Source organism: Carcharhinus amblyrhynchos, chromosome 17 (assembly GCF_965287045.1).
Source record: "Carcharhinus amblyrhynchos chromosome 17, sCarAmb.v2.hapA, whole genome shotgun sequence".
NCBI classification, from domain to species: Eukaryota; Metazoa; Chordata; class Chondrichthyes; order Carcharhiniformes; family Carcharhinidae; genus Carcharhinus; species Carcharhinus amblyrhynchos.
This window is the reverse complement of record NC_137340.1, coordinates 31,233,161-31,253,918: the sequence shown is the minus strand read 5'-3', so window position 1 is coordinate 31,253,918 and position 20,758 is coordinate 31,233,161. Positions and strand designations below refer to the sequence as shown.

At 38.4% G+C, this 20,758-nt stretch overlaps 1 protein-coding gene across 6 annotated transcripts in view; it reads right to left on the bottom strand.

The window, feature by feature from the left end:
- Nucleotides 1-20,758, bottom strand: part of ate1 (arginyltransferase 1) — a 237,988-nt gene that overhangs the window by 201,342 nt on the left and 15,888 nt on the right. For all 6 annotated transcript variants that reach the window (XM_080205722.1, XM_080205726.1, XM_080205725.1 and 3 more), the window contains exons 4-6: nt 16,582-16,682; nt 13,573-13,818; nt 8,171-8,418 (exon numbers count right to left, since the gene is read on the bottom strand). In XM_080205722.1, the coding sequence (XP_080061848.1) occupies nt 8,171-8,418; nt 13,573-13,818; nt 16,582-16,682 (595 nt within the window). The remainder of the gene's footprint in view (nt 1-8,170; nt 8,419-13,572; nt 13,819-16,581; nt 16,683-20,758) is intronic.

Genomic DNA, 20,758 nt, shown 5'->3' with positions numbered 1-20,758 from the left:
ATTAGCCTATTGCCTTTAACTTTCTAGAGGTAAAGGGTTTGAAAGGTGTTGTCAAAAGAGCCTTGGCAAGTTAAAGTAATGCATCTGCCAGTTGTGGAGGGAGTAAATGTCTAAAGTGGTAGATGAGGTGCCAGTCAAGCAAACTGCTTTATTCAGCATGGAGTCAAGCTTCTTGCATCTTTGAAACTGCACTCGTTCAAAAAAAAAACTAGATGTCTCTCAGCAACAGCAATCAAAAGCATGATGTCAGATTTCACAAGTCCTGAAGGAACTCACCATTGTCCCTTACCAAATAATTAGACTACAAATCCAACTTTTATACAAACATACAAATCAGAAACAGATTAGGCGACACGGACCCTCAGACCTGCTCTGCCGTGCAATAAGAATCTATCTACCTATGCCTTAAAAATAGTCGGGCCCTACTTGCACTGCTTTTTGAGGAACAGTGTCCCAAAGACTCTCAACCCTCTGGGAAAATAATTCTCATCTTGATCTTAAATGGGTGACCTCTTATTTTTAAACAGTGACCCCTAGTTCCAGATTCTTCCACAAGGAAAGCATTTTCCCACATTCACCCTGTTGCATCCCTCAGGATCTTGTATGTTTCAATTAAGTCACCTCTTATTCATCTAAACTCCAGCAGATAGAAGCCTAGCCTGTCCAATCTTTCCTTGTAAGACAACCTACATTCCAGGCATTGGTCGAGCAAACCTTCTCTGAACTGCTTCGAAATGTGTTTATATCCTTCCTTAAATAATGAGAACAATACTGTACACAGTAGCCTAGATGTAGTCTCATGAATGCTCAGTACAACTGAAACAGAACCTCCCAACATAAACTCAATTAACTTTCCTAATTACTTGCTGTATCTGCAAACCAATATTGACACTCCTATCTCTAGAGCTCTTAGCATTTAGATAATATGCTTTTTAAAATTCTTCCTGCTAAAATGGACAATTTCACATTTTCCCCACATCATACTCCATTTGCCATATCTTTGAACACTCACTTTCGATATTACCCATGTAGCCTCAAGTCCTTGTCACAACTTGCTTTCCTACCTATCTGTGCATCAAATTTAGCAATCATATCTTCAGCTCCTTCATTTTACAACTTATCTAAAAAGTGAGACCCCAGCAGTAATCCCTGTGGTGCACCACTCATTTTATTCCAAACCGGTATGTTATCCAGTACACAAAAATCTTTTATTTTGGGCAATAACGTTTGATGTGGCACTTTGTCACCTTCTGAAAATCTAAATACAGTCAGAGTCATAATCAGAGTTTTACAGAACAGAAAGAGGCCCTTTGGCCCATTATGATTGAACCAGGCAGCAAGGACCCATCTATCCTATCTAATGTTAAATTAATACACAAAGTGGCAAGGGACAGTGGTAGACCAGAGGACTGGGAAGCTTTTGGGATCCACAGCACAAGACTAAAAATCTCATAAGGGAGAAATGAATTTGAGAAAACTTGCACGCAGCATAAAAACTAACAGTAATAGTTTCTATGGATATATAAACAAGAAGTGGGCAGCTAAGGTAAATGTAGGACCTCTACTGAACGAGGCTGATGAATTGATAGCAGCAAACAGAGAAATGGGGGATTTGCTAAATAGATTTTTAGCATCGGTCTTCACCTTGGAAGACATTGCAACTGTCCCTAAGATAGCAGGTGGGCTGATTTCAAATTACATGGTAGGACTTACAAAAATCCCAAATTAGAGAAACTCAAGGGGCTAGAGAAGGACAAATCACCAGGACCTGATGAACTACACACTAGGGTTTAAATAGAAGTGGCCGCAGAAAACTCGTTAAATTCTGGGAGGGCACCAGAAGATTGGAAAACAGCCAATGTGACTCCCTTGTTCAAAAAGGGAGAAAGACAGGGACCTACAGGCCAGTTAGTTTAACATCTATTAGTATTGGGAAGATGCTGGAGTCAATAATCAAAGAAAAGGCTCATCATTTAGGAAAGCTGAATATAATCAACATGGTTTTATGAAAGATAAATCACGTTTGACAAATTTGTTCAAATTCTTTGAGGATGTAACAGGGAGAGTAGAAGGAATCTTTAGGTGGAGTATATTTACATTTCCAAAAGGCATTTGACAAGGTATCACTTAAGAGGTTGGTGCATAAAGTAAAAGCCCATGGAATTGGGGGAAGGGTGTTAGCATGAATTGAAAACTGGCTGTTACATAGAAAGCAGAGTCAGAATAAATGCATCCTTTTCAGAGTGGAAAGGTGTAACTAGTGGAATACCACAGGGATCACTTCTTGGCCTACAATTATTCAATATTTGGTTTAATGACCTGTAGAAAGGAACTGAAGGCAAAATTTCTAAATTTGGTGATGATATGAAGATAGGTGGGAGGGCATATTGCGATGAGAAAATTGTGGTTCTGTAACGGAATATAGATAGATTGGGGACTGGGTGAAACCTGTCAAATGGAATTTAATGTAGGGAAATGTGAGGTCGTGCACTTGGGTAGACGGAAACAAATTATTGTTGAGATTTAGTTTATCTAAATGGAGGGAGACTGCAGGTGAGTGGAGTACAGAAGGATCAAGGTGTTCTAGTGCATGAACCAGAAAAAGCTAGCATACAAGTCCAACAAGTAGTTGGACAAATAGCATTTCAGCTTTTATTACAAAATGGTTGTAGTTTAAACAGGAAAGTGTTTTTTTTGCAATTGCACCAGGTGTTGGTGAGGCCTCACTTGGAGTACTGTAGAGAGTTTTGGTCTTCTTACCTGAAAAAGGATATAGTAACATTGGAGGCAGTCCAAAGAAGATTCACCAAGCTAATTCCTGGGATGAGGGATGTCCTATCAACATAGACTGAATAGTCCAGGTCTATATTCCTTAGAGTTTAGAAGAATGAAGGGTGACCTTATTTAAACATATCAGATCTTTAGGGGACTCAACAGATGGTGAGATGTCTTCATAGTAGGAGAGTCTCCAACAAGGGAACATGGGCCACAAGATAAAGGGCCAGTAATTTAAAACGATGTGCATAGAAATTTCTTCACGCATAGGATGGTGTATCTCTGGAATTCTCTGTCCCAAAAAAGTGTTGGATGCTGGATCATTAGAAGTATTAAAATATGGAGGAGGGTAAATATTTGATACATCGAGAAATAGAGGGCTATGGGAAAAGGTACCAAAAAGTAGTTGAGGCCAGCATTGATCAGCTACGATCGTACTGAATGACAGGACAGGCTTGAGGAGCTTGGTGGCCAACTCCTGCTTCTACTTCTTGGGTTCTTGTGTATCCTAATCCAATTGTCTAGCACCTGTCCACAGCCTTGAATGCTATGGCATTTTAAGTGCTCATCTAAATGCTTTTAAATGTTGCAAGGATTCCTGGTTCTACCACACTTTCAGACAGCAAGTTTTAGATTCCCACCATCCTCTGGGTGAAAAAGCTTTTCCTCAAATGCCCTCTGAATCTCCTGTCCTTAACCTTAAGTCTATGCCCCCTGGTTATTGACTCCTCGACTACGGGGAAAAAGTTTCTTCCTTTCTACTGCATGTCCCTCATAAATTTTGTACATCTCAATCATGTCCCTCCTCTGCTCTGTTCCAAGGAGAACAACCCCAGCCTAAACAGCCTCTATTCATAGCTGAATCACTCCAGTGCTGGCAACATCGTTTCTCACGCAATCACATTCTTCCTATAGTGGCAACCAGAACTGCGCACAGTACTCTAACTACGGCCTAATAAACATTTTATACAGCTTCATCATATCCTCCCTGCCCTTATAGTATTCACCAGTTCCGGTTTATCCGCAAAACTTGCCACTTCTTGAGACAACTCAACAAATTTGTCAAACATGATTTCCTGAGAGGGAAATTATGTCAACTCTACCTGATTGTCTTGAATTTATCCAAGTGCTTTGTTATAATGTCTTGAAATAGTACCTTCCAACATTTTCCCTATGAGAGTTAAACTAACTGGATTGTACCTGCTTTCTGTCTCACTTTTTGAATAAAGAAGTTACATTTACTAGTTTCCAATCTAATAGAGCCTTCCCTGAATCTAGAAGACTTTGGAAAATTAAAAACAGTGCTTCAACTATCTATCAGGACCTGAGGATTGCCAACCCGCAACCCAACAATGTGCCCTGACTAGAATTTCCTTAGGTTGTTCCCCCCCCTTCCATGTTGTGATTCACAGTTATTTCTGGGATGCTATTTGTATCCTCTATAGTGAAAACTGAAGCAAAGTATCTGTTCAATTCATGTCATCTCCTTATTTCCAGAATGCTCCAGAATTATTTTCTATCGGATTCATTTTGTTAACTTTTTTTTAAAATATCTTTGGAAACTTTAACTATCTGTTTTTGTATTTCTAGCTATCTTTCTCTCATACTCTAATTTTTTCTCCATTAATCATTTAGTCACTCTTGGCTCCTTTTTATATACTGCCCTTTAACTTGGATACTCTCTTTAACATTTTTAGTTTACCACGAATGGTTAAACCACCCCACCTCCAATACTCTCTCATTGGAATGCATCTATGATGAATTCTGAAATATCCCTTTAAAAATGGCAGACACTGTTTCACTACTGACTGATCCCATAACATAACCCAGTACTAGATGAGCAGGAATCTCATCCAATTAAACACTGGGAATATTAGAGCAATTTTTTTTGGACCCCGTGGCAAATTCAGTTACCTAGCCACTGAACCCCATCCCTCTTCCTGGCAATTGTCAGAGACTGATCCAGAAAGCTCACAACCATGGTGTCATATTTGGCTCAGGTGCACGAGCTGCCAACTGCATTTCTATACCATTACCTAGACTAGCTATTTCCAGCTCTGTAACATCACTCAACTTCAGTGTTTAACTCATATGTTGCCACAACCCTGATTCATGCTTCTGTTAGCTCTCCACGTGACTATTCAATGCAAATTTTGGCTGGTCTGTTACATTTTACCTTCCATGAATTTGAGGCCACCCAAAATTCCATTGTAGGTGTCTTACTCACTTCAAGTCTCAATCAATCATCACTGCTGTGCTTATTGATTTACAGCGACTCCCAGTCCAGCAATGTTTTTAAGATGGGCATGAGAATTTTCAAGTTCCTCCACGGCCTCTCCCTATTTCTGTAATTTCTCGTAGTCTACAACTCCTCAAAATATCTGCGTTCATCTCATTGCGACCTCACGTGCATCCCTAATTTTAACTGCTCCATCACTTGTAGCCATGTCTACAGCTGCCTAGGGACAACATTTGGAATTCCCTTCCTAAATCTGAAACTCTCTACCTCTATTTCTTTAAGACACTTCTTGTAACCTGCCTCTCCGACCAAGACTTTGGCCAATTTCCCTAACGTCGCTCTATGCGGCTTGGTGTTTAATGTTCTTTCATAATGCTATGAAACACCTTGGGACGTTTTGTTAATTAAGGGCACTATACAAGTTGCTAATTCAGCGATAATAATGCCATTGAATGTCAAAGGGAGAGCATTATATTTTCTTTTGTTGGGAGATAATCATTGTTTGGCATTTATCAGCCCAAGCTTGTCCATGATCTTCTGTATGGAGGCTTGACTGCTTAATTATCCAAGCAGTTGTAAACAGAACTGACACTGTGCAATCATCAGCAAACATTCACGCTTTGCCTATATTCTACATTAGGGCAAATTGAGATTGTAAACACTTTGACGGCAATATTAATACTTCTAACTCAAAACAGCGAGTTACTTCAACAATAAGCAGGTGATCATTGCTTAGTTTTATTCGCCTTTCAACATTTTGACAAAATATTCAGAAATTGTCAAAGGCTGCTAACTTGGAGTGTTTGCATTTTCCTAAAAGGGTGCTACTATTTAGAAAGATTTAAAAACAAACAGATCAATTTTTTAAAAAAAATTAATACCATTGCATCTCACATTAGCTGCTACATAACACAAAGCATTATGGGTTGTAGGATACCAAAGGAAAAACTTCTTCTCAGTCATCAAATGACGTATGGTGCTGAGCAAATTAAATAAAAGCAAACTTCAATTAAAGTCTACAGAAGGCATTTCAGTAAAACATGAATAGATGTTATGAGTAACCACAACATACATTTTTAATTTCAACTGTATTTTCAAAGAATAGTTAGAACAAAGACAAGGTCATTTGTTGCAAAAGTGAAGCTCTCAAACAATTGAGTCAATTGTTTCAGTCATCTGCTGTAAAGAATAGACAGGAACCATATTGTCTCTGCTCACCCTCTCAGCCACTTGAAGCATACAACACACAAAGCTACTAATTACCTCAAGACAAGACCTACAACACGCAGATTCATAAAACTGTTTCTTTTTAATCTGCGAGTCAAAATCATCAATGTTTCGGTCAAAAGGTTCACAAATAGTCATTAAATAACTTCTCCAATAATTAAAATAATGCAATAAAATTTCAGAACAAATCCAAAGCGACAGCTAGGTTTGGCCTATTACTTACTATTTATTTCCAAAAAAAAATTGCTATAAAGTGCATTTCTAAATGCAGAGGCATAATTGTTCATAAACAGTTAGCTAATAATAATTTAGTGTTTTCTAAGGTTACGATTTGTAAAAAGAAACGTAAAGTATCATTCAGCAATATGGCTAAGAATAAGCCATTAGTTATTTCCTTAATATATTTTGTCGACTTTTATTAATTTAGTTTGCTTGCAAACTTCATTGGGAATTATACATAAGGGGGAAAAAAATGCCCTTTTAACTTTATCAAAAGTATGTTTTGAAACATTTGAATATTAATAAGCCATAATATATACATCCAATATCCTCGTATGTGTGTTGAATACAGTTATTGGAGCATTGAGCAATGCTGAACTGAAGCATGTTTAGTTTTAGTTTGTCTGTAAGGAACAATTTGCAAGAAGGCCTGCTAATTGTTCAATTCTTTCCCCATGTGTATGCATCACACTAACACTGCCCTCTATTGATTTATCTGTGGGGTGCAAATTATTTATTTATGCTTTTTATGTTTAGATAAACAGTTATTCTGATTTACAATACCATGCCCATACCAAAATCTGACCTATAACCAACTCCTTTTGAAAAAGAAGTTTGAAATGTTTATTGCTGTTAGAAGAATCCCATCATCGAATTGATTTGGAAAACATCAAAATGTTTGCAAAATAGTTTTCAAAAACAATTCAATAAGAATCACAAAACACAGATGAATAATGACAAATATTTATGTTTTTAAAAGCTCGTACATTTTGTCAGATTCTACTTTAGCTCCTATAACACTAAAGGGTGGAAACAGGAATCAATTATGAAAATCATAGCTATCTATAAACATAGCAAAGGTTTGGGCACAATTACCATTGAAAACATCCATAAGAATGTTGAGGGGTGGCAGGCCACGTCAATTACATTCATACATATTTATTCAGAGTACGGTGTGGGGTGTTTGAAGAAACAATAAGGCAGCTAACTTTTTCTCCTTGTAATATTTGGATTTACAAGAAACAACAAATCAATTAGAATTTTTTTCTTGATGTTTGAAATATTACAGGTGCTATTTACAAGACTTTCAGCTAAAAGAGTAGCAAGTTTTTTTTGTCATATTAGTTTTAGCCCAGTTTGTTACGAAACGTCCTTGAATGGTACCAATATAACCGGCTCTATTTTGGAAAGTCTTTGCTAGCAAAATAGTTCATAAATATGGCACTGCCAAAGGTAAATTTATGTTTTTGATAAGCACAATCTAACCCATCAAATATATGTAGGAAAAAAATACTTATGAAAATGATGAAAAAGCAAGAATACTATACTGCGTTCTGAAGGAAAACATTAGCAATAGGTGCATTTACAAATCCATTATTTTGAATTGACATTAATTGCAAAGGCAATCAAACTTGTGCAAAATCTGTTCAAGAATAAATTTGCAAATGACAGCAAACTATCAAAGCAAGATTCAACTATTCAAAAGAGCAATTTTGAATAGTCAATAAAAGGTTAAAGTGCTGTAAATAATTTTATTAACTGTATATCTTCATCAACAAGGTGCGAAAATACTATGGTCAAAATAAATTTGTTAAATAACTAATAACACTAAGGAAAAGACATCTGAAATATGCCTTTCTGAAATTACTACAAGAACATTAAAGGACAAAAGACCCAAGGAAGGTAAACAAACTGAAAGTAATGAAGTACCTCTAGTTGGTGTACTGCGTTTGGAGCTAAAGACTCAGAGATGAATTCTTCTAATGACTTTGGCTGATTTGTTTGAGGGACATGGTGCTCCAATGGGACAGTACAAGGGTTGGCACAAGATGGTTCTTGGGACACATCGGTCCTTTCTTCTTGCTGCTGTTGCTTCTGAAGTAGTTTTTTCAATTTTATCTCCCTTCGAATATCTTTTGCTTTGCGGCAAGGGGGTTTATTTGGATCTGCTCCTTTGCCTTTGGTAAAGAAAAAAAACTTAGGTTTAAGTCTTAAAATAGGGTACATTTTGATGAAATACAACAAAGAAGCAAGAGTCAAAGTAAAATTTTCCATTTTGTGGATATCCATAATAAAAACAAGGCCAGGATTTTCAGGCCTCCTCCACAGCGAGCAATTGGCCTGACCTGTAGGATATTCCAGTCCTACGAGCATATGTGTTGCTTACTTGCTCACTCCACCGCCAGGAATCCCACCACAGGAAGTAAACTTTGGCAGGACCAGAAGATCCCACTGGCTGGTAGGGCTGGAAAATGTCACTGTATAAAAGTTAATGTAAAAGATTTTACACAAGTCTAATAGGCAGGAAAGAGGGAAGGAGTGAACCATCAATTTGTATTTATACAGCTTCTTTACTTCAAAATGTTTCAAGTAAAATTGGGCACCAAACCATGTAGATATTAGGGGAGATGACCAAAAAGCTTGATCAAAGAGATATGTTTTAAGGAGAATTTTAAAGGCGGGAACTCAGGAACAGCGTTCAAAACGTTTAGGGAGTGTTTTTCATAACTTTGATTTTGGCAGCTAAAGCATGGCTACTAATGGTGATGTGATCAAAATCGGGGATGCTGAAGAGGCCAGAACTAGATCAATGCAGGTATCTGAAAGCATTGTGTGGTTGCAGGAGATTAGAGGTTGGGAAGGATTGGAGGAATCTGAAAACAAAGATTTTTTAAAAAATTTAGACATTGCTTTGCCAGGAGCCAATGTAGGTGAGCAAGCACAGGGTGAACGGGACTTGGTGCAAGTTAGGACACAGGCAGCGTAATTTTGGGCAGCCTCCAGTTTTTTTGACAGTAGAAAGTGAGAGTCCAAAGAATATTTAAATCTGGAGGTTAAAAAAGACATGAGCTGATATGGGTTCAAGTAATGTTGGAGGGATGGACATCGACAATTTTAATGATGGTGATACTTTGTGGCTGGAAACAGATCTCAGGGTCAACCATGACACCAAGATTGAACCAGACTGTTTGCAATCTCAGACAGAATGAAAATAACTAAAGGAGGACGAGAGAGATTAAATGGCAAAAGGCATGATGGTGTAATATATAAAAGAGTAGTCGATGGGACAATTAAAGTAGCAAAATATAGACCTAAAGGAGCTATAAATGAAAAATGCAATATCATCACCAATAATTGTCTTCCAAAAAAAAGGAAGGTGGGAACTACAATTATGATCTAAATTGTTGAACTCAAAATTCTCCTTCAGTATACCCGAATGGGCGCCTAAACATGGGAACTAGGAGATTTTCACAGTAATTTTATTGCAGTGTTAATGTAAGCCTAAATTGTGACTAATAAATAAAACTTCAAACTTTTAAACCCCTCAGTCATTCCTTCCCCAGTGAAAAGTTCAAGCATGTACTGTATGAGCACTGTAAAACAACAGTAAGAGAGCAATGACCTATTTAAAGTAGCTTTCCTCAAAACACAAAATGGAAGCTCTTGTTTAGATAATTTTATTACAGTTCAATTCCTCTAATTAACCTCAAATGTTAAGAAGATTGACCAAAAAAGAGCAATGCCTTACTCTTCAAATAATAAGACTTTTTTTTAAAGATATGTAACTAAAATTTAATCAAGCAAAGTAAAATAAAACAAAACTTACGAACTCATAAGGCTACTGTTACATTTTCAGCTTTCCAATTATGCTGCCGCAGGGACCTCGGTGTAATGTTAATAATGCTACTACGGTGTTAAACTAAGCTCTCCTGGGGCTGTATAGCTGGGAGGAGGAACAATAGAATTGAGATGAGGATGTATTGATCAGCGTGGATCAAACAATGACATTTCAGTGATCATTCACATTTTGATAAGACGGAATTGATTTGAGCACAACAGGAACACTTGCCAGGATTTCTACTAAGATTCCTTTTGTGCGGTATAGCCAACAATAAGTGTGGGGATATCCACGTTCAGCCTAACAAAGGCAGCATGGTGGCACAGTGGTTAGCACTGGTGCTTCACAGTGCCAGGGACTGCGTTTGATCCCCGGTTTGGGTCACTGCCTGTGTGGGGTCTGCACAGATTTCTTCCGGGTGTTCTAGTTTCCTTTCACAGCTCGAAAGACAAGCTGGTTTGTTACATTGGCCGTACTAAATTCTCCCTCAGGGTACTCAAACAGGCACTGGAGTATGGCAACTAGAGGATATTCACAGTAACTTCACTGCAATATTAATGTAAGCCTATTTGTGACATTAATAAACTTTAAACTGAAAGCAGATCTTGCTCAGAACTGGAAACTAAGGAATAACAGGTTAGTTCTGTTCGCCAAAAGAAATGAAATAAATTAAATATCCCATCCATTATTTGGGATAGTATTGCGTATTTATGTTGTTATTAAAAGTATTGTAAAAATCCGGAAAAAGCCAGGAATTGTTACTTTTGTTCAGTCTGCTCATGTCCATTTGCAAAATGAACCAGCCTGTTAATTCAACACCAATTTCATCTCGCCTATCTGTTCAATTTTGCCCAGTGAAGTTTTCAGTAAGTAAAACATATGACGGGGTGGTGGGTGGGGGAAACACATACAATAAAATTATGTGACAGTGGGATGTAATATGGATTCTTTGGGAGATTCTGCTTTCAGTAGTTATGTAAAGCAAAAGCAAAGCAATTCATCCATAATTTATTTTGCCTCCAACATCTAAAGTACTGATCTCCGACTTTGCCTTGGAGTTCACTTTCTGATAAAATTGTTGTGCCTCACTGCCACCTGCTGGTGATTTCAGTTTATTAAAATCTCAAATTGAACAGAAATATTCAATATTTCAAATACTGCTTCTGAATACAAGAGAAAGTATCATTCAGCTAGTAATATTGGTGGTTGAAGAAGTGAAACATTTGATCCTATTTTAATACTCATTAAAAGCTTTGCATTTTTTGTGAACACTAGATGTCATAAGAGAAATGTGAGATTGTTATTATTGGGTGGCACTTTCATCTTCGAGTCACGAGACTCCGGTTCAAGTCACACTCTAGGGCTTCAGCACTAAACATATTGGCCAGTTCTCCTTAGCAGTACTCACTCTGTGTTCTGCACTATTGGAGATGCCGTCTTACCAACGAAACGTTAAGTTCAGGCCCTATCAGCCTACTTGAATGGATGTAAAAGATCCCATGGCACAATTTCCAAGAGCAGGAGAGTTATTCCTAGTGTCTAGATAAATATTTATTGTTTAATCAACATCAGAAAATAACAGGGCATCTCTTCATTGTCATGTTGCCAGTTGCAGGAGTTTGCTGTGCACAAATTGGCTGCAACGTTTTCTACATTACAGCAGTGACAACACTTCAAAATGTTTCATTCACTACAAAATGTTTTGAGATGTTGGATGGTTTGAAAAAGCGCTATATAAATGCAAGTGTTTCTTTTTCATAAATCCTTAAATTGTAAGTTGCGGTAGGATGACATTCTACAAATTACATTCTTAAGTTTTATGAAAATCATAATTCCTTAAGATGACTTTTCCATCCCCAGGATGCTGGAGCACCCCAGAGTTAAGATGATCAATTAAACAATATCACTCTGCTCCTTACTTCAATCTTTTATAGTGTTTTCCATACTCAGTTTCAACATTGTATTTGTATTAAATGAAAATCGGAACTTAAAGCATAAATTTTTACCCATTTTTCCTCCAATTCTCTCCCTTACCTTTCTACTTTTGACATTTGTGACCCATGCAGGAATATAAATTCGAGGGGCCTCTGCACTTTCTGTGGACAGGTGCACTATACATGAAGGCCTGCACAGGTAATTAGACAGCAACCTGCATAAGGTCATATCATCCCTCATTTTAAACTACAACTCAGTTCTTGGCATGAAAACTGAGCAATGGCTTCTCAGCCTTTGATCAAGTGTAGGATCAAGTCCGGAATCAGGCGTAATGTCTGTCCTTGTCAACTTGGATCTAGTATCTTGATTGGATTCATTCTGAATTGATTTTTACAGCAAGCAAGAAGATGGATTTGGGCCTTGTCCAGTCCATTCTGCACTTTGGCTTTGCAACAGAGAAAGGAATATTTATTTTTAAATAAGAACCAAGCAATAGGGAAAGGCCAATTTGTAAAGCCTTTCAGCCACAGTACACTGAACGGCTGGTAACCATGTAGAACTTGGGCTGTGAGCTTGTTCCTGACTGCATTAAATTCAACTGTGTCAAAGCACCTCAGAGTGCAGCACCATGTAGAAAATCTGAACATTATTGCACATTCCTCCAATTACAATTTGAAATGTTTTAGATATTTTGTAAACAAAGTATATTTTTGCAAAAAAACGCCAAGCAATAGGAAGCAAATTTAAACACTGGAGGAACTCTGAAAACACACCTTAAAAAAAAAGCTCCTTGGCATGCCAGGTCACAAAGAGAATCAAAAGGCTGAATAGAGGAAGGAAGTGGGGAACCTTTTAATGAGATTGAATGACAGCTACATTCAAAAATAAGGTTAAAAAAAACTATAGCTAGTGTGTATAATCTAGCACCTATCATCAGACACGGAATTAAATTGCACGGTGCAGCACAGATTTTGGAAAGTGGGATTCAGGAGCCATGGAATGCAATTTGTGAAATACAAATAAAGCTCTGAATAAACTGAATCATATGCAATAAAATAATCATTTGATTTTCCTCAGTCACCATGAATCAGCAGCCTTAATTATAAATGGGTAAAAGCAAAATATGAATCTGGAAACAGTGGTACAAAATCCTAGATGTCCATGTAATAAAATTAGAATGTTAACTAATTAACTTCACTTCCCTCATGACCTTGCTTATGACCTGATGTTAAGAATAGCTTGAACAATTAAGGTATCACAACTTTAAAAAAAGCTATGTGGCCACTTTCAGAAACCATCAACAGGAACATTGGACCTGTTTGATGACCACTGTCACAGCATTAATAAGATTAACTTATCTATTCTTCATAGTTCCTAACCAGCAAGAAACACTTCATACAATTCAATTCACTAGTCTCCATTTAGCGATGGTTGGTATAAACACTAAACGTAACAGATCATTCAGCTATACTACCTCAAACGTTAAAAACTGATAGATTGCTTCAAGAATCATGCATAATAGCTTCCACTTTAAGTTATTCAAAATCTTAAAACCTACCTGGCTTGGGGACACTTTTAATTGACGCAGTGGAGACGTTTTCTTCCACAGACGAATGTTTATCTCCTGGTTCCCCTGTTTCACAAGTAGCACTCGCTTGAGGCTTCTCCTGCATTTTAGTCAACTCAGACTCTTTGAGGCTCACAATCTTCAAAGGTTTCTCAATATCTATATTGAACTCTGAGGTATATGCAACAGATTGATGGCCAATTCCAATGTCTTCACTGTGAGAATCCATAGGTTCAACTTCATATCACATGAAAAGAAGTAATTACAGGGTAGATCATTGTGCAGGTACTAACCAGAGTTTCAAAATGCACAATAATCATTAAAACATGTCTAACTATTTTAAGCTTTTTGTCTTTTGACTGTCCAATCTTCACCTTAAAGAATAATCATACTTCGAAGCATATTTAGTTTTACAATAATATCACCTCACATTTACGAGCAAAGGTGAAAATTCATTACCAAATTCTACTCTTGCTATTTTAGAATTTTAAATGAAGTAAATTATCCCCATTTATCATGGAAAAACATTGATGTCATTTACTCAACGTTCCATATACAAATAAACATACAACTTCACATAGACAGATAAATATTCAAGCAACGCTCATTAAAGGAGAATGATGCAGTAGAACTGTCACTTGATCAAACCATATATAATTAGTACAGATCTGTGAAGATAAGTTATATCTGAATAATCTCAGAGTATTTTCAATGAGGTCACTAAGGGAGGTCAACGAGGGAAGTGCCTATGCAGGTTGTCTAGGTGGACACCAGAAAACATTTAATAAAATCAGAAAAAGATTAACATAATTTTGTGATATGGTAAATGGTGGAGATGCAAGAGATATATAGTAGGAATAAAGGGAATATAATTTATCAGAACTTGTCAATCAGATTAAGAGGGAAAATATGCTGTATAGATGGAGCGGGAAGTTTCAAAGGGACATAGATGAAATGAATGGGCAAAACTGTGGCAAATGGAGTTCATTGTGGGGAAGTGAGGAGGTTCTCCACTTTGAACCCTAGAAAGACTTAGAGATATGAAGCAGCCAATAGATTTAGCTGTTCAGGTATACAATCACGAAAAGCTAATACACAAGACACAAAAACGAATCAAAAGGTTAATGAGATATCAGCCTTCAACTCAAGGTAACTGGAAAAGAAAGGGAGGAAGCGCTGCTTCAACTGTACAGAGCCTTGCTCGGGACTCATCAGGAGTACTGCACTCAATGTTGGGCAATACCTCAAAAGATACATTGGCCTCGGACAGGATTGAGTGCAGATTCATCCAGGTTACAGAGACCAGGCTTGTATTCCCTTGATTATCAAAAATTAAAATATGTGATCTAATTCAAGTGTTTATGAAGATTAAGTGATGTGATAAAGTAGATAAATAGAAACAATGTCCTCTGGTGGGAAAATTCAGGCCAAATGTTAAATTTAACATTCAGCCATTCAAGGGTGATGTCCAGTTTCTTCACATCAAAGGTAGCGTCAATCTGGACCCCTCTTCCAAAACAAAAACTGCTGAATTGAAGACAATTGAATATTTTGTAACTGAGACTGATAACTTTGTGCTTGGTAAGAATATTAAGGGTTATGAAACCAAGTTGGATAGATTGAATTAAGATATAGATCAGCCATGATCTAATTAACTGACTAAACAGTTTTGAGCAGCTGAATAGCCTGCACCTGTGCCTATGTTCGCATAAAAATGTGTTTAATGACATGTAAAGGATGAGTTCAGAGACACTAACTTAGTGACTGACGAGTTAGCTTCTATTTTTATTACTATGGTATTGTAGAATTTTTACTATTGCTTTGTCCATTGGATTTCAAAATTCTGTTAATCTATGAAATGAATATGATTAAAAAGACCTATTTTATTATCAGTACTAGTTTTAAAGCAGCAATTTGGTGTGCAAGATCAACTAATTAAAAATCAAACATCTGTGACTCAAGGACATTAGACAAGGAAAGTGAGGTTTAGCCACACAAAGGCAGCTCCGTCATTTACTCGCACTGAGAAGGTGGTCTTGGTTTCTCAGGGCATTTGACGTCTATTTCTTCCATTCTCTGAAAGGTGTTTTTCCAATCTGAAAAGTGGTTTATAGAGAAACAGAAACACTTTTGCTAGCGGTTACGGAATCAACATCAAAAACAGCAAGTTTGTTCTTATACATAAAAACTTGCACCAAACTTCCAAATCTTATTTCTTTGTTACATTCATTGAAACCTGAAATTATCACTGAAAAATTCCCAGGCAATTTTGAAATAGGGAATCTGGCTCTGAAATCGTATATCCATTTATATTTGGCAGCAGCAAATTGAATGTGTATTTGTTAAAAATGCAGTATATTTCTGTAATAGATACCAATCTAGAGCATCAAATAATGGTTAATTTTAGTTTATAAAGTACCACCTTATTTTCAGATGTGACATTGTGGTGGTAACTTATTTACATAATTACTATGTTGAAAATAGGCATATTTTACTTTCTAAATTACAGCACTTTTGACAGTCTACTGAATAACATAATAAGGAATGAAATGTATAGGATCAGGAATCTCAGCAGCTTCAAGCACTTGCCTGGGCAGAGAAAACTGATTTCACCAAAGGTACGATTATGGTGCAGCAATTGGCCTTGCCTTCCTGAGGCTGGTGCCCAGAGGGTGGGCAGATAGAGCAACTAAACTCAGCTGGGATTCCAATAGTGATCACACTGGGAAGTCACTCAGTGAAGACAAGTTCAGGTTTACCTTCATAGCATCACTGACAGCTTGACTCACAAGAATCTCTGCCAGCGGCAGAGTTACGAGTCTCACTGGCACCAATGAATTTTGTCTTGAAACAAGTCACTGTCTTCTAAAACAGAGAAGTTTGGAAGGGAGACAGGAAATAACATGAACAAAGGATACGGGATAATGCAGTCGACTCAACATATCAAAACTGAAATTTATTGGAGTTACAGCAGTCAGTAAAACAATGCAGTATTCTTACCACCACCTCCTTTTGCTACTTCTCCTTTGGAAAGAAATCGGGTCATTTTCTTTAATACTTTCTTTGAGGACTTAGAAAGTTTAAAATCCAAGATATTACATCTGGGAAGACAACAGCATAAAAATGTTGTGATGATTTTACAGGGAATTGCTAATCAGAAGTAATTTGTTTCTGATATACTGGCTGTTCTTTGATACATCATTTTCAGGAATGGCCATCAAAATTATTACATTATAGCTGAAACCCAAGTACATACTGTAAATATGGTCCAAAGTGACTAAAACAAATTGATATTTTGGGTTTTAAAATTAGCCATCATTTTCATAGTGGTGAATAATGGATGTTCTTATACTCTGCGGAAGTGAGCACATGCATGGATAAGATTATCCCATGCATTCTTCAATAACTCACACCATTATAGAACATAGAACATTACAGCACGGTACAGGCCCTTTGGCCCTCAACGTTGTGCCGAGCTATGTCTAAACCCAAGATCAAGCTATCCCACTCCCTATAATTCTGGTGTGTTCCATGTGCCTATCCAATAACTGCTTGGCCTCCATTCTTTCCTAATGTCAGTTGCAGGATGACTGTCAGAGAATGATAGAATACCTACAGTGCAAAATGATGCCATTTGGCCCATCAACCCTGCACCGACAACAATTCCACTCAGGCCCAATTCCCATAACCCCATATTTTTATTCTGCTGTTCCCTCTGATGCTAAAAGGTATTTAGCATGGCCAGTTAACCTAACCTGCACATCTCTGGAGTGATGACTGACTCAGAGAAAAATCTTTCAAAGAATAAAATGGTCCAAAATTTCAGCAAAGAGCTTACCCAAATGTAGCATTCAATAAATAGCCATTAAATTTAACCAGCTAACCAAATATGTTTCAATTATAATAAACATCAAGCTTTTTAATGTAAGAATACAAGAATAATTAGCAATCTAGTTGTGACAGACCCCCTGGGGGCAAATGACCATAACATAACAGAATTTTTCATCAAGATGGTGAGTAATGCAGCTCATTCTGAGACTAGCTCCTGAATCTTAATAAAGGAAACTGCGAAGATATGAGGCACAAGTTGATTATGATAGAGTGGGAAACACTACTTAAAGGGATGATGGTGGCAAACATTCAAGGAGCACATGGGCAAACTGCAACAATTGTTTATTCCTGTCTCGCACAGAAGTTCAACTGGCCGAATCATGGCTTAGAACATAAATTAAAGATAGTATTAGATTCAAAGGAAAGGCATACAAATTGCCCAGGAAAAACAACTGATCTGAGGATTGGGAGCAGTTTGGAATTTAGCAGAAGAGGACAGCACAGTGGTTAGCACTGCTGCCTCACAGCACCAGGGACCTGGTTCAATTCCAGCCTCAGGTCACTGTTTGTGTGGAGTTTGTACATTCTCCTCATGTCTGTGTGGGTTTCCTCTGGGTACTTTGGTTTCCTCCCCCACTCCAAAAGATGCGTGGATTGGCTATGCTAAAGTGCCCCTTAGTGTGAGGGGGTCTAGCAGGGTAAATACATGGGGTTATGGGGGTAAGGCCTGGATGGGATGGTTGTCAGTGCAGGATCTTTGGGCTGAATGGTCTCCTTCTGCATGGTAGGGATTCTATACCCAAAGGGATGATTAAGAAGGGGGAAAAATACAGTATGAAAGTAAGCTGGCGGGGAACATATAAACTGACTAAAACTTTCTATAGATATGTGAGGAGAAAAAGATTGGTGAAGACAAATATCAGTCCCTTGCAGTCAGAAACATAAGAACATAAAAGAGGAGCTGGAGTAGGCCATCTAGCCCCTCGAGCCTGCCCCGCCATTCAATAAGATCATGGCTGATCTGAAGTGGCTCAGTTCCACTTTCCTGCTTTCTCCCCATAACCCTTAATTCCCTTGCCTACCAAAAATTTTATCTACCCATGTCTTAAATATATTTAGCGAGGTAGCCTCCACCACTTCAACGGGCAGAGAATTCCAGAGATTCACCACGCTTTGAGTGAAGAAGTTCCTCCTCAACTCTGTTCTAAACTGCACCCTCCCTTATCTTGAGGCTGTGCCCTCTAGTCCTGCTGTCCTTTCTGAGTGGGAAGAACCTCTCCACCTCTACCCTATCCATCCCCTTCATCATCTTATATGTCTCAATAAGATCCCCCCCTCACCCTTCTAAACTCCAACGAGTACAAGCCCAGTCTATTCAGCCTCTCTTCATAGCTCAACCCCCTCAACTCCGGTATCAGCCTAGTGAACCTCCTCTGCACTCCCAAGGCCAAAATATCCTTGCGCAAGTGCGGCGACCAAAACTGCACAGTACCCCAGCTGCGGCCTCACCAGTGCCATGTACAGTTGCAGTAAGACCTCCCTACTTTTATATTCAATCCCCCTCGCTATGAAGGCCAGCATCCCATTTGCCTTCCTCACCACCTGCTGCACCTGAAGGCTGGGTTTTTGTGACTCATGCACAAGGACCCCAGGTCCCTCTGCACTGTAGTATGCTGCAGCTTTTCGCCCTTTACGTAGTAGTCCTTCCTACTATTATTCCTGCCAAAGTGGATAACCTCACACTTGCCAACATTGTATTCCATCTGCCAGGTCCTCTTCCACTTGCTCAGCCTATCTAGATTCCTCTGCAGACTTTCTACACCCTCCGCACAATTTGCTTTTCCACTTGTCTTTGTGTCATCAGCAAATTTTGACACCTTACACTCAGCTTCCTCCTCCAGATCATCTATATAAATGGTAAAGAGCTAAGGCCCCAGCACCGATTCCTGGGTGAAATTTATAAGGGGGAAAACAAAGAAATGACTGACCAACTGAACACATACTTCTTCACAAAGAAGGACACAAATAAGATACCAGAAACGTTGGGGAACACAGAGTTTAATTAGAGGAAGGAACTGAAGGAGATCAGTATTAGTCAAGGAAACTAGTGGGATTGAAGGCCGATAAATCCCCAGGGCCTGATAATCTACCTCCCAGTGTACTTAAGGAAGTGGCCCGAGAAATAGTGGATGCACTGGTGCTCATCTTCCAAGATTTTATAGACTCTGGAACAGTTGCTACAGATTGGAGGGTGGGTAATGTAACTCCACTATTTAAAAAGGGAGGTAGAGAGAAAACAGGGATTTATAGACCGGTGAACCTGACATCAGTGGTGGAGAAAATTCTAGAAACAATTATCAAAGATTTTATAGAAAAACAGTTGGAAAACTGGGGCAGGATCGGACAGAGTCAGCACAGATTTATGAAAGAGAATTCATGTTTGACAAATCTACTGGAATTTTTTCAAGCTGTTTCAAGTGGACCGTGAGACAGACAGCCAGGTGGATGTGGTTTACTTGGATTTTAAGGCAGCTTTTGATAAAGTCCCACGTAAAAGATTAGCATGCAAGATTCATGTGCACGGGATTGGGGGTATAACGTTCGAGATGGATACAAAACTGGGTGACAGACAGGAAGAAAAAGAGCAAGAAAAAGAGCAAGAATAAATGGGTCTTTTTCTAAATGGCAGGCAGTGACTTGTGGGTTATTATAACACAATTCAATATCTCCAAGTTGACACAAAGCTGGATGGGAGGGTGAGCTGTGAGGAGGATGCAGAGATTCTTCAGTGTGATTTGGGCAAGTTGAGTGAGTGGGCAAATGAATGGCAGATGCACTATGATTTAGATAAATGTAAGGTTATTCACTGGAGTCGCAAAACGAGGAAGGCAGTTTACTATCTGAATGGCCATAAATTAGAAGAGGGCATTGTGCAACGAGACCTGACTGTCCTTGTACACCAGTTAGTGAAGATAAGCTTGCAGGTGCAGCAGGCACTAGAAAAGGCAAATAGTTTGTTGGCCTTCGTAGTGAGAGGATTTGAGTGCAGGAGCAGGATGTCTTGCTGCAATTGTACAGGGGCTTGGTGAGGTCACGCCTGGAATATGGTGTGCAGTTTTGGTCTCCTTATCTGAGGACGGATCTTTTTGCTTTAGACAGAGTGCAGAGAAGGTCTACCAAGCTGGCTTGTGGGATGGCAGGATACTATGAGGAAAGATTGAGCTGATTAGGATGGCATTCACTGGAGTTTCAGTGATTGTTCACCACGAGTCCAAAGGAAGAAAATGTCATTGATGTATCTAGTGTATAGCATCGGTTGAAAGCTACGACATCTTCGCCGGAGTCT